Genomic DNA, 16,589 nt, shown 5'->3' on the forward strand with positions numbered 1-16,589 from the left:
TGTTGATGCAGTAACGAAGTGGTTTCTAGAAAATGGACTTCTGCTCAACCCAAATAAAACAGAAGTTTTTTTATTTGGATCTAGAAAACAAATTACCAAGCATAAAAATGATTCAAAAATTGTTATTTCTGGAACAACACTAACTACAATAAATTCAGTAAAAATCCTTGGCGTCACCCTAGATTCATCACTCTTTATGGACAAGCACATAAACAACACTATTAAATCCTGCAATTACCATATTCGTCCACTTCGCCACATTCGTCCATGTCTGACTAAAAAAGCTGCAAATACAATTGCATGTGGCATTGTTAACACTCAGCTTGACTATTGTAACAGTCTTTTATCTGGTACTTATCAAAAAAATATTAAAAAACTCCAACGAATTCGAAATAGCTTATCTCGAGTCGTTTTCCATTCTCCTATTCATTTAAATTCAGAAATATTGCTGAAATCTCTTCATTGGTTACCAATAAATCAAAGAATAATCTATAAGATATCAGTTATCACATTATTTTATAATTTTATTATCTAAATCTCCTGCATATTTGTTTGAACTCCTAGAAGTCCAATCTTCAAAACAAAAAACTAGATCATTAGACAGTTGTCAACTTACACGTCGTCAACAAAAAACTTCTCTGGGCTCAAATTCTGTTTGTATGACTGCACCTCGAATTTGGAATGGTTTATCTATGAACACGCCAAACTCAACCTCTTTAGAAACATTTAAAAAAAGACTAAAATATGAACTTTTTATAAACGCTTTTTCAAACTCATAGCCAGCTTGTTTTAGTGCTTCTGAATTACTTCATCACTATTGTGATTGTTGTAAATAATGGCACTTTAATCTCTAATTATTATTATTATTATATATATAAATATATATATATATATAAATATATATATATATATATACATATATATATATATATATATATATATATATATATATATATATATATATATATATATATATATATATATATATATATATATATATATATATATATATATATATATATATATATATATTATATATATATATATATATATATATATATATATATATATATATATATATATATATGAAATATACAAATGAAACAATAAAAGCATTAACAATATATAAATGAAATATGAAAAACAGAAAGTAAAATTACAGGCTTTAGAATTGGTAACTCTGTTGCTAATAGTATAAAATCGATTTCAACTGATGAAAACACTTCAAGAACATCTACAATGGTGCAATATGAAGATTGCTTCCAACTTTCATATTCACTACAAACCTAAAGGTAAACAAACAATTAACCTAAAGGTAAACAAACAATTAACCTAAAGCTAAACAATTTAACCACTAAATCAGAATTAAATAAAAAATTGTAAAGAAACCAATTTACTGTAGCAAGTTTCATTAGCATCTCTTTTTCATTTACATTTTTACATTTACTTGCAAAAATGCCAAGTAGCTTCATAGTCGGTGGAGTTGTTATATCAAGATACCATCCAAAAATTCTTCCTAGGCTGTTGGGAAAAGGCAATCTTTTTTGAAAAAGAACTTTGACTTCTTCATCTAATAAGTTAATGTAAGCAAAGAAAACAATTTTTTTTTCCATTTGAAATATCAAAAAAATTAATTTTAAAACATTAAAAAATACAATTACCATATAAAATTTCTTTATCCAAAACTATGTCTACAACAGTCAATGAAGTAAGTTTGTTGTTTGTCACACGACTAATTAATCTATCAACCATTTCCATGTTGTTACATGCATATACTCCTAAGTGATCACCTGGCCTATGTAACAACTTTTTTGTAGATAACTTACCAATACGTACCAAATTTGTAACACGACTGTTTAAAATAAACAAATTTACTATAAACTTAAAAATATTAAATGTTATTTTATTTTTAAATTTGTGCAGTTAAAAAAATCAATTAAAATTTTTTTTTGCACCTTACAAATAAAAAATGTTGAAAAAATTAAAACTTTTTAAACCTTGCATACTTACAAATAAAAAGGTTTCTAATTTTAACGTAATTATTTAATGTAATTACAATACTAAATGATAAATAATTAATCAGGTTAAAACCAGCCTTGACTTAATCAGGTTTTTCCTTAGCACAAAGAAAAAACCTGATTAAGTCAAGGCTGGTTTATAGAGGTATACTGGTTTATTAAGGCACACTGAGTTATAGAGGCACAATGGGTTATATTTTATAGCAATTTTTCAGCGGTATAAATATTTTAGTTATAAAAAAATGTACTGTTTAAAAAAAAAAAGAACAGAAGTGTATGTATGATATAACTATGAATGTGTGTTTAAATAAAATAGCCTGCTCCTGAGAGCATGTATGAATGTGTGTTTAGATAAAATGTATGAATGTGTATTTAGATAAGATAGCCTGCTCCTAAATATACTTCGACTATCTTATAGCCTGCTGTTGATAAGGAGTGTGGTTACTTTGACTGAGGGTTTGGGACGGGGCAGCAATCTTTCCTTTCATTATTCTTTATTTTTTTCTTCTTTTTCTGAAAAAGCTTGAAAATATACATATGTACATATATATGTGTGTGTGTGTATACTCTTGCTTTTTTAAAACATTTTTAAAAAAAACTTCTACATTTAAAAAATAAAAATTAATTTAGACCAATAAAAGTTTAAAAACTTTAAAAAAATATTTTTTTAAACTGATAGATTGCTTGCCCAAACCAAAATCCTCAGTTGATGTAGCAGCACTCTTTGCATGTTCTACCTACTTGTCTGTAGGTGTAGCAGTGCTCCTAACATGTTCTACCTAATTGTCAGTAAATGTAGCAGTGCTCCTAACATGTTCTACCTAATTGCCAGTAAATGTAGCAGTCAATCCTCACATTTCTGTTCTACCTATTTTCCAGTCAATGTAGGCAAAAAAATAAAAAAACATTTCAGTTTATTAAGTTGCATTTTTGCAGTTTTTTAAAAAAATGATAAAATTTAATTAGTTTCTCCAACTAAATTTAATGGTTTTTAAATAAAGTATACTTAACTTTGTCATTTATAAAAAAAAGAGTCATTAAAAACCTTTTCTTAAAACAAATGGTAAATTTAATTTAATATTTTAATATTTTTTTAGGTGCCCCAAGAAGTCTTCTGTGGTACTTTGTGATAAGACCTTGCGGTCTTATCACAGAGCACCGCCGAAGAGCATTTAATAGGAAGTTCACACCTCCTTCCCAACTGATGTTGTAAAACTTGTCCAGAGATGGGGTTTGAACCACGGATCTTACATTTCTGAGGCAAGTGCGCTACCACTGCGCCACAGTTGCTCATAAATTTAAAGATCAAACTATAGGTGTATATACATATATATATATATATATATATATATATATATATAGATATATATATATATATATATATATATGTATATATATGTACTAAAATTGATTCGAACTCCACTATTCGAAATATTGTGAAAAAATTTGAGGAAACTGGTTCAATTCAAGATCAAAAAAATAAAATTTACAGTCATAGTGGTTGTTCCCTAGAAAATATTACTGTCAGTGAAAGTATTAGTGAAGTGTCAAACACATTAATTCGTCATCATTCACAGGAACTAGGCATAAAACAAACCACTTTATTCAATATTTTGCATATCTTTACATAAAAGCATACAAAATACAGTTAACACAAGACTTATTGCCAACTGATTATAGATTATGTAGTGCATTTGTAAACTTGGCTCTTGCAGCAAAAGTAGAAACTGATAATTTTTATAACAAAGTGATTTTTAGTGATGAAGCTCATTTTGAAATTGGTGGGTATGTAAATAAACAAAATTGTTGAATCTGGTGCGAAGTAAATCCACAAGTAATATCGGAAAAAAACTGCATCCACAATAGTAACTGTTTGATAAGGTTTTTGGTCTGGTGGATTGATTGGTTCATATTTCTTTAAAAAAAAAACTGGACACACTGTTACTGTGAATGGTGTTCATTATCAAACAATGATTAGTAACTTTTTGTTTGACAAATTAGAGCATACTGATGTGCAGAATATGTGTTTTTAGAAGAGAGGAAGGGGGGGGGGTTAAAATATCATAAAGCAACTGAAACAATCAATCTTTTAAAAGAGAAATTTGGTGATTGAACAGTTTCTGAATGAAAAACTGTTAGCTGGCCACCAAGATCACGTGATCTGACGCCTTTAGATTTCTTTTTATGGAACTTTTTGAAAAGCAAAGTTTGCACTAATAATACTCACACATTCAACATCTGAAACATAATTGAGCAAATTACTCAAATTGAACCACAATTATGTCATCATGTGTTGGAAAATTTTACTAAAAGATTGGAGGCCTGTAGAGTTGCAAGAGATGTGCACTTATCTGACATTCTTTTTCATTGTTAACTGCCATGCCTAACTTAATATTCAATAAAAAATATCTGCTCATTTCAAAAAAAACAATGTGTTTTATTAAAAAAATAGTTCAAATTTGAACACCCTTAATTTATTTATATATATATATATATATATATATATATATATATATATATATATATATATATATATATATATATATATATATATATATATATATATATATATATATATATATATATATATATATATATATATATGTGTGTGTAGATATATATATACATATATATATATATATATATATATATATGTATATATATATATATATATGCATATATATATATATATATATATATATATATATATATATATATATATAAGGCCTTGTTTTAAAGTGTAAACTGGCGCACCATTTAAAGAAAGGAGTAAGCCATTTCACACAAGCCATTTTTAATCATTGTTTAATATTTCAAGTCTAAAGAAATTATTTAAGCAGTAAGATAAAAGAAATAATAAGTAAAAAGAAGAAATAAGTTATAAAAACCACTTATGAAGTTTGAATGATGATTATGTAAAAAAGTTTGCATAATAAATTTAATATTCACACTATTTACAAATATATCATAAGAAAAAACAAAGAAAATTTTGTTTTTGTTAACCTAACTTTTCCATCAAAAATGTTAAGTAAAAGAAAAAAATGTCATAGGCGGGTAAAAAAAGAAATCATAAAATAAACATAATAAAAATTTTTTTAATTATCTTGGAAGTGCAAGAATATTTATTTAGACAATTTCTCATAACAAACAACAAAAAAATAATTACCCAATTAAAAAAAAAAAAAAAAATTATCTAAAAAATAGTACATGTTAAATTTCATTTTATACTAGCGCCACTTTTGATATTTAAAATTTTTTTTTTTTTGTTATAATGATTGATTTTATCAAAATAATGGAAAAACATTAATTATTACAAACTTTAAACGACATCTTGCAAAGAGTTTATTTTTTTATAATTGAAAAAAAACTTCTTTTATGGATATAACTCTACCATTAATTTTTTTGCTTAAATTTATATTCAAAGCAATATAGCTCTTGCAATGTCATTTATATTTATAAGTTTTATTTTGCAAAAAATAATATTTTATAATATTACATTAGCTTTATATGAATAACAGATTGTAGGATATCAAAAAAGTAAAAACAGATATTTCCTACAAATTAAGAAAGAATTTCAATTAAAAAAGTTATTTAAATTTAAAAAAAGTTAGTTTTTTTTTCTCGGTTTTTCTTACTCCTTTTTCCAATTTTTTACAAAAAATTAAATTCCAGTAAACATGTTATAACTTTATAACACTGCATCAAAAATATTCAAAAAATGTTTAACTTTTTTGTCTTAGGGCAAGTGAATGCGCAATGGTATATATTTTTTAATAAATGATACTTGGAAACTTAAATCTTTGTTTGTCACATTAAAAAAACTGGTTTTTAACTTCAGTTTTTTTTCTTTGCAACAAGTAATATTTTTTATTTGTTAATAACTTTTTAAAAGCAAAAAATCATTATTTGCAAAACATTTTTATGAAATAATGAAAAAAATATATATATTTTAGTTTATTTATACAAATGTCGAGAAAAGAAAAAAATTAATTTATGTTAAATGATAATAAAAAATGTAATAGTAAATCTAATTATTTAAAACTAAAAGAAAAAAAATTGAGACAAAATAGATATTCCACAATATGTACATTTACAAAATAACACTTCTAGATTTTTTTTTTCTTAATTATTAAAACAAACTTGCTTTGCGGTAATTTATTTTGTTGCAGTAGTTTAAAAAAGTTAATGTCTTTAAATAACAATAATAAAAAAAAGATAACTTTATGACATCAAAATCATGACAAGCTAATGGACTAAGCCATATTTTATTTAAAACAAGGTGTATATATATATATATATATATATATATATATATATATATATATATATATATATATATATATATATATATATATATATATATATATATATATATATATATATATATATATATATATATATATATATATATATGTATATATAATATATATATATATATATATATATATATATATTTATAAATGTATGCATGTATATATATATGTATGTGTGTATATATATATATATATATATATATATATATATATATATATATATATATGTATATATATGTAATATATGTATATACATATATGTATGTATGTATGTATGTATATATATATATATATATATATATATATATATGTATATATGTATATATGTATATATGTATATATGTATATATGTATATATGTATATATGTATATATGTATATATATATATATATATATATATATATATATATATATATATATATATATATATATATATATATATATATATATATATGTATATCGCTCTATTTGAAATATCTTTTTAATATTGAGCAACAATTATGACTTATATGTTTTATTATTTATTATAATACAAAACAGCCTTAAATATCAATATACACAGTATGCAATAAAATTATTCATACCCTATCATAAAATATGTTGTAGTAATAAAACAAAAACCAAATTGATTAAAATGATTTTAATTGAAATTTAAAAAATGTTTTTTGTAGCAAATATTAACAATATTAACTATAATATTTGAAAAATTAAATCTTGTTTTTTAAAAAAAGTGAAAATTATTTAAAAATTGAGATATTAGGAAGTATCAAAAGAATTCATACCTCTCAAAGTTTTAATTAGTATATTCGAGTTTTTTGTTTAATTTGTTAATTAATATTTAGTATAAAGTCCTTGGGCATTGATAACTGCTTGCAAGCGACGAGGAATAATATCAACTAAGTTTTGTAAACAATTTGGATGAATAATATGCCAAGCTGCCTCCAACGCTAAAAAGAAGTTTTGTTTGTTGATACTGTGCTCATTCCTGTTAACTTTGCCATCCAAATAATGCCACAAATTTTCAATTGGATTGATATCTGGACTTTGTGCAGGCCGATCCAACAATTCTATTTCATTTTCTTCAAAATATATTTTGGCAATTTTACTGGTATGTTTTGGATAATTGTCTTGTTGGAAGGCAAATTGATCCATTTATCCTAATTTATTGACGGAAGGCATAAGGTTGTTTTGCAAAATATATGCATATCCAGCTCCTGTTAATTTTTCTTCAATTTGAACTAAGTTACCAACTCCATTATAACTAAAACAGCCCCAAACAAGTAAATTACCACCTCTGTGTTTGATGGTTGCTTTTATAGTTTTTTTGTCTCAGGGTTTTCCTTTTCTTTTCCATACATTTGGTTTATTTTTGGAATTCTTTAGTTTGAATTTACTTTCATCAGACCATAAAACTGATTTCCAGAAACCTAGTGTCTTTGAAAAGTTTTTTGCTAAGGCAAGGCATTTAGTTTTATTTTTTCTCGAAATAAATTTTTAAATAAAGTTTTTTTGTAACGCGGGATCCATAAAACCCTGCAGAGCAAAGTCTATGTTGTATTGTTCGTTTAGAAATGTTCACGTTTAGTTTCTTTAGTAGCTCTGGCAGAAATAACAGGCTCTCGCTTTGCTTATTGTACAATTAGCTTATCTTCTTGAGATGTTGTTTTTGGTGGATGGCCTGAACGTGCTTTATTTTGCACACTTTCAGTCTTTCTATATTTTTGTATTATTGATTGTACCGTTGCCTTGCTTTTCTTATATTTTTCAGCAATTTTTCTATACCCGAAGCCTCTTTCATGATCATCAACAATCATTTGCCATACATCAACACTAATTTTGTTGGTCTTAGGCATTTTGGAAAACTTTTGACATAACACAGAAGAAGTTATTTAAATATTTAAAATTTTACGTCTGTAGTGTAGACAAACAAAATTAAATAACTTACCAGCAAAAACAATCAAAAAATAAACTTACAGCACTAAATAATTCAATAGGTATGAATACTTATGTCGTATTTAAAATAGCACTTTTTATGTTATATACTAAATGTAACCAAACGTAATAATTTAACATTTTAATTATCACCACAAAACTATTCTTAATTATCATGTTTACACATACTTATTTTTTCATAACAATAAAAGATAAACACATCAGAGTATGAAAACAAAGTTTAGTAATATACTTGGGGTATGAATAACTTTCTTGCATACTGTATGTATATATATATATATATATATATATATATATATATATATACATAAATATATATATATATATATATATGTATATATATATATATATATATATATATATATATATATATATATATATATATATATATATATAAATATATATATATATATATATATATATATATATATATATATATATATATATAACCTTATATATATATATATATATATAACCTTATATATATATATATATATATATATATATATATATATATATATATATATAATAACCTTACATTTGTTAAATAAAACAAACAAAAATTTAAAAATTACTTAGATTCTTGAGTTTGCAAGTTGCTCACAGAAACTATTCGACATGCTTCAATGGCTTTTTGATGGAAAAGTTTAAGCTCTAAATAATATTTAATATTAAACTATTTTATTTAGAAAAAAAAAATTCAAGTATAAAAACTGTAATAACATATTATAGTAAATATGAGGAATAAAATTTTTAATTTAAAAATTAACTCAAAATCTATAATTTTGCATATACAGTATTCTTGATATGCAGGGCAGTATAAGAAACATATACCAACTCTTTCTTTTGAATGAAAGTGTGCAACTAACTGATAATTATTCAATCACCAGATTTTCAGATATCCTTGATTTAGTATTTAAAATATAAAAAAGATTCTCGTAAAGCAAGAAGATGATCTCTTTTTCTTAACTAAAATTTTTATCATCACCTTAAACACATTTTCTTTAGGGTTTTTTTTTAATCTACCTTTTTTTCCTAAAACTACTCTCTCTACATTCTGATAAGCAGATGATTGCTTTCTTGATGCTCTAATACTGTATTGAATACAACAAAACATGTACTATACTAATTTAAGTATACTATGATAAAAATATTTCTATTTTATAAATATTATTGTAAGTAATCTATATACTGTAAATAATCTTTAATATATAAACAAAATAATAAGTTATAATAATTGTAATATTATATAATAATAAATATTGCATCTGAATTTGTAATTAAAAATAACATGATTAAAAATCAAGTTTTTAATTAAGTGTATACGACTGCCAATTTGGGTGGTAAACTTGGCTAAATCTTGCACTGACTAAATGGTGTTGAAACTTACAAACTTTAAACAATATCTTATAAAGACTTTAATTTTTTGTAATTAAAAAATAACAACTTCTTTTATGGATGTAACGCTATTGTTAATTTTTTTGCTTGAATTTACGCTTGAAGCAATATAGCTCTTGCAATATCTTTGTTTATATTTATAAGTTTTACTTTGCGAAAAAAATTAGTTTAGAAAAATAATATTTTATAATAGTTACATCAGCTTTATATAAATAACAGTTTGTGCGATATCAAAAAAAGTAAAAACAGAAATTTCCTTATAATTAAGAAAGAACTTTGATTAAAAAAGTTATTTAAATTAAAAAGAGTTGTTGAGGCCAAATTTATAGTTTTTGACTAAATCTTATAAAAAATATAGTCAAAAAGTAATAAAATTTTCTAATTTCAGTCTAGTCACATTATATAACTAAGCGTTTTTAACACTTTTGATATTTCAATATTTTATTTGAATATGGTATTTGGGTAGCCCTGTGTTAAACTCTTTCTGGCACAAACAATTTAGCAAATTGCATACTAGAGCCATAAACTCAAGATGAGTTTGCACATAGGTCGCTGCTCAAGCAAGCTATCATCATTCATTCCATTAACCAAAACTCAATTTTGCCTAACTTGTCATTTAACTAAGCTTTACCTTTTTACTGTTCTTTAATACTTAAAAAGGTTTTATTTATCTATTCCTCAAACATCCTTGGATTTCTCTCCTTTCATTATTCTCTCTTCATTTATGGACTTCTTCTTGCTTTTCTAACACACACAAGTGTGTTACAGTTTTTTTAGTCTTTTGTCAATTGAGTTTCTTGATTTTTAGCTCTCTTCTTTGTTTTTACTTCAAAACTAGTTAGTGGTTGAATGGACTCTTTTTCTTCTTCTTGGTGTGAATTTGTTTAAACAAAAAAAAAGTTCATTTACAGAACTTTTTATTCTTTTAAATTTTACAATATCTACTTTTATAAGTTTTAAAAAAAAGTTTTAAAACTTAAAAAAGTAGAGATTAACTCTAAGCTTCAAAGCTTTGCTAATACATACTTTTGTTTATTTCCACCTACATCCAGCCATACAAAATCCACAGAACTCTCTTTAATATGCTGTTTAAGTTGTTATGAATAAAATCAGTTTGAAATTTTGCTTTTTTATCAGAAGAACTTTACATTTATATTTTGCTATCATCAGCATATGTTTTAATTATGTACAAATTAACTCCTGACGTTTATGAATATCAGAAACAAAATAAGACCTAAAACTCAATCTTGTGGAATGCCATTAATAAAAATACCCATTCTGTAAATGAATTAAAAAATGAATAAAAATTTCTTATCTTTTTTCTGCTAAATAATGAAACAGTTTTATTCCATAATTTTAATTGTTTTAAAAACTTTAGATTATCTGGTAACATTGAACAAAAACTTTAAATTATATTGTGACATAGAACAAATCTCGTGTTTCATTACTGATCTTTGGAAATAGATTACATTATTCCATCAACAAGCCCAAAGATCTTGGCCAAAAGTTTCTTTGAAAGAGTTTTCAATTTAGAACTCTTGTGCCTAACTGAAGTTTTTTAGATTTCAAGGGCTGGTAATCATAGAAAACAATAAGCCTTGATTTCTAAACATTTTAAGAGTTTGGTCACTGCTTGGTCTTTATTGTTAACAAAAATATGCTTAATAGTTTAACAAAATTACTTGAAATTACAGTTATTAATATTATTTTTTTATTGCTTAAATTTTTTAATGTTTATTTATAAGAATGAAAAATCCAAAAGTACCGTGCATTCATTAAACTGCGCCACAATTATAAAGAGAGGGTTAAATCGGCAAAGGTGTTTGAAGCTGTTAGCACAATTGTTGCTTTATATAACTACATTGGAAAAGGATCTGTTGACTTGCCTAACTCAAAAGAGAAAATAATCAAAAGCATAAAGAGTACAACTTAAAATTAGATAACAATCTATTTAGTGGAATGAAAGTGAATATAAATAAAATCAAAAGAGTTCACCATTTTAAACCCATAGACCAGGCATCAAGCAACCCTGTTTTAGTTAAATTCCTTACAACAGGAAAAAACTAGAAAGTTTGAAAGCTGCAAAAAAGTTTTAAACACAGAACAACTTCCAAAACGTAAAAAAAAAAACTCTGTTCAAATTCAGGTTGAAAAAAAGAAAACAAAAGAACAAGTTATTGACAAAAAGAGTGCAACAGAAAACTAGCTACAGAATTATCAACTAGCCTTTTCAGTATGGCTTATGAGGAAGTTTTATCTGTTAAATCTACACCAGGTAAATTGACAAAAAAATGCAGTCACTTATCTTGCTAGTATACAAATGCACTAAGGTCACTAAGAAACAATTTTGGCAAGTTATGACTAGAAATTGAAATTAAATGACCACATATTGTAAAGCTATGTTAAACATGATAAAAACATCAGCAACAACTGGATGCATGTACACCAAATAATCAGATTTATTCTTTATTATTTTAATAGAGGTGGTGGATTATGTAGTAAAAAATAATTCTTTTAACTTGACTAGAAGGTATTTACATAATGACAACATTAAAGAAAGTACAAAGTAAAAAGTAATATTTTTTGGATGTATATAGAGTTGGAGGTAGTAGCTTATGAAACAAAATAGACATTCCACAATATGTACATTTACAAAATAGACATTCCTCAGTATGTACATTTACAAAATAGACATTCCACAATATGTACATTTACAAAATAGATATTCCTCAGTATGTACATTTACAAAGTAGACATTCCACAATATGTACATATACAAACTAACATTTCTAGATTTGTTTTTCTTAATTAGTAAATTGAACTTGTTTTGCAGTAGTTTAAACAAATTTAATGTCCTTAAATTAAAAAAAAAAAAGATAACTTTATGACCTCAAAATCACAAAGAGCTAATGTGCTAAGCCATTTTATATTTAAAACAAGGCCTGCTATAGTTTTTTCTTTCATTGTAGCTAATTTGATTGACATAAAAAGATTTGTTAAGTTAATCAATATACATGGTACTTAAGATGGTGAAGGTAGGATGATAAATGATATTTTAAAATTAAAAAAAAATAACTGTAACTTCTTTTGAATACTTAAACCTTTAATATATTGACATCAAATTTATTATGAAACAGAGCAATATATAAAAACAAATTCTTTCTTTGAATATTTAAGATAACAATGTTTAATTTGTTTACTTTACATACCTTCAAGTTATTATATTAAAGCTAACTTTTTTTATTTATTCTGACTATAAAGTTTTTTTCTTCATAACAGGAAATTATTTTCTTCATAACAGGAATTTTTTTCTTCATAACAGGAAATTTTTTTCTTCATAACAGGAAATTTTTTTCTTCATAATAGGAAATTATTTTCTTTCAAATAAAAATACAAACATCGTTATACTAGATTTCAAAGTACAAATTCAAATACAAATATATCCAATCAGCATTTTCCAAATACAAATATTTGTACTTTAGGTTGAAAAAAATTTAAAGATTTTTTCAAGACGAGACCAATAAATTGGTACACTAAATAAAAGAATGAAAACAAGTCAAACAAATATTTTTTTAAACAAATTTTTAATTTATTTTCTTGTTAAAAAAAAAAAAACTCCCTTTGTTTTACCCAAAAAAACAATCGTTAACCTAGGTTATGAAATTGCAAATACATTTCAATCAAATACATTTATAAATAGAGGAAGTGCAGCATATTTGGAATACCGCATGTAATTTGGAATACTTGAATATCTAAATTAATATAAACGCCATGTGTTGTTTTTTGGGAAACCCAAGGTCAAATAGCACATGAAGTAAAATGATTAATAAAAACAGTGCTCCATCTTGATATTTTTGCTGACAGCCACATGTTAACAAAACGTCAATTTTTAAAATCTACAATTTTTAAAATCTTTTTAATTTTAAAGCAGCAACTTCAGTTTTAGTTTGGCATATCAAACCATAAAAAATTTTGTTAGAGAAATATTTATTGGACTGACATCAATACAATGTTTTCTTTAAACAAATTTTTTAAACATTTTTTGTTAAAATATTTAGTTTTATAGTCTGATGTTAAGACTGTCTTGGGGTCTTAAAATATTACTAATAAATAAATAACTTAGTTGTTTTGAATGTCTCCATAAAAAAAAGTAATTGAAAAAATAATTTAGTATAAACATTCATTAAAATATCCTTAAAACAATTTAGCAAGTAATAAATATTTACCATGGTTAAAAAAAATTTACCTTCATGCAGAGATTTCATGATAAACATTTCAGGAAATACTACGTGATAGTCTTCACTACGCAATTGAGAACTGTGCGTTGATTGATTTTCAATCTTCACTGAAAATTGTTCACATGCTGCCTGTTAAAAAATATATATAAGCTGATTTGTAAATAAAAAAGATTAAAAAAAAATTTGTTATGTAACAATGGAAACCAAAGAAGAGTTTGAAACAATAAAATTTTAGTGAAAAATTTTTCTAAAAACATTAAAGTCCAGGATAAAGATTGCTTTAACTATTTTCCAGTTTATTGCAGAAAAAAAAAAATTAAGGGTCTGGACTGAAATCTTTTGATTTACAGTGTTATTAAAAGTTTAAAATGAGTGAATGAGCATTACCTTAAAATAAATGAATGTACATTAGCTTAAAATTAGTGAATGAGCATTAGCTTAAAATGAATGATGAGCATTAGCTTAAAATGAATAAATGAGCATTACCTTAAAATAAGTGAATGGGCATTAGCTTAAAATAAGTGAAGGAGTATTAGCTTAAAATGAATGAATAAGCATTACCTTAAAATGAATGAATGAGCATTAGCTTAAAATGAGTGAATGAGCATTACCTTAAAATAAATGAATAAGCATTAGCTTAAAATAAGTGAATGAGCATTAGCTTAAAATGAATGAATGAGCATTAGCTTAAAACGAATGTATGAGTATTACCTTAAAATGAATGAATGAGCTTAAAATGAACATAAGTAATAAAGTAATGAAAACCAATTTTATTTATAAAAAAATAAAAACCATTTAAATTTATAGAACAATTAAAAGTTTAAATTTTTTAAAACCAAATAAAAATATTTTGGAAATTTAAACGCAATACTTTTTTATTTTTGGGATAATTTTATAAGTTGTTTTGAATCAATAAAGTTGTTTTGTTATGAAAGATAAAGATAACTCTCTTACAAAGTGCATTGAAAGTTCTCAAATGATTTAAAGAAAATTAATTTCTTTAAAAAGAGAGCAGCTATTGATGAAAATGTATTAAAAACTACATTGAAAGGTTATTATAAATAAAATAAAAAACTTAACCAAATAAAGTCATATTATTCAGGGGTCAAAAATGTACCCCAAAAATGAAAAAAGAAATCAACTCAAAAATGTAAAATGAATTTTACTCAAAAATGTAAAATGAATTTAAGAATAAAAAAAAAATTGTTACATTAAATGAAACCAATATTTTAATGAAACTTTAATTATCAAAACTCTAAAATACAATTTGCTTTAAGAATGAACAGCATGGAGAACACTTTTTTAAAAATAGTAAAGGAACAATCAATTTCAATTTAGTCAAAAACAAACACAGAATTAAATTACAGCCTCTATTAAAAAATTATAAATTAGTTTGATTAGTTATAAATTAGTTTGAACTCTTTCAACGCCTGATTTTATATTTACAAAAATTATATGAGAAACGTTTCTTTTAAAGTTTAGAGATTAAAGTAGTTTTTTAACACCAGTCAAAGTTTTTTTTAACACCAGTCAAAAAGTTTTTTTAACACCAGTCATTAAACTTTTTTTAACACCAGTCATAAAGTTTTTTCTAACACCAGTCATAAAGTTTTTTTTAACACCAGTCATAAAGTTTTTTTTAACAGGAAATCTTTCATTCCTAAAATTTGTAAAGTATAATATGTTATACTTATTGTAGTTTATTTAATTTCTATATATATTTCTAATATATATATATATATATATATATATATATATATATATATATATATATATATATATATATATATATATATATATATATATGTATATATGTATATATGTATATATGTATATGTATATATATATACATATATATATATATATATATATATATATATATATATATATATATATATATATGTATATATATATGTATATATGCATATGTATATATATACATATATGTATATATGTATATATATATATATATGTATATATACATATGTATATATATACATATATGTATATATGTATATATGTATATATATATATATATATATATATATATATATATATATATATATATATATATATATATATATATATATATATATATATATATATATATATATATATATATATATATATATATATACATACGTATATCAGCTTAAACTGAAAATTTTTCATTGATTTTCTTATTGACAAAGATTTTTTATAAATAAAATATTTAATATTCAGATATTCATTCAAAATTATCTGGAGATTTATATTACTTGATAAAATTTATTACTAGAGTTAGAGAAACTTTTGAGTTGGTATAAGTGAAGCATAAGTTTGCAGGGGTGAGCTGGCTCCAGAGGCTGTGTGGGAATGCCACATGAGCTATCTATCTTAATAGGGCCTTTTGGAAAAAAAAAATATTTCAATATACTTAATTTGTTTATGGTTCCATAAACCAAATCCTTTAATTAACAATAATAAAAAAAAAATGCTGTTGAGATTTAATGCCAAGTTAAATTTATAAGAGCCTTTAATGATAATAATTTAACAATTATTAATTTAAACAGTAAATAAATAATATATATAAAGTTTGGGCAACTAAGGCAACTCAGAAAAATCTTGCTAACATCTTAAGCATTAAAAGAATATTACTCATAAAATTAAATTGTTAAAAAATTTTTTTA

The 16,589-nt window shown here is 23.7% G+C and overlaps 1 protein-coding gene across 1 annotated transcript in view; it reads right to left on the reverse strand.

The window, feature by feature from the left end:
* The window catches only part of LOC101235628 (nitric oxide synthase 1), a 153,258-nt gene that overhangs the window by 30,618 nt on the left and 106,051 nt on the right, over positions 1–16,589 (reverse strand). The window contains exons 18-22 of the mRNA XM_065795281.1: positions 13,929–14,049; positions 8,860–8,938; positions 1,662–1,852; positions 1,398–1,570; positions 1,161–1,286 (exon numbers count right to left, since the gene is read on the reverse strand). Of these exons, the coding sequence (XP_065651353.1) occupies positions 1,161–1,286; positions 1,398–1,570; positions 1,662–1,852; positions 8,860–8,938; positions 13,929–14,049 (690 nt within the window). The remainder of the gene's footprint in view (positions 1–1,160; positions 1,287–1,397; positions 1,571–1,661; positions 1,853–8,859; positions 8,939–13,928; positions 14,050–16,589) is intronic.

The sequence above is a fragment of the Hydra vulgaris genome, chromosome 04, assembly GCF_038396675.1.
Source record: "Hydra vulgaris chromosome 04, alternate assembly HydraT2T_AEP".
NCBI lineage: Eukaryota > Metazoa > Cnidaria > Hydrozoa > Anthoathecata > Hydridae > Hydra > Hydra vulgaris.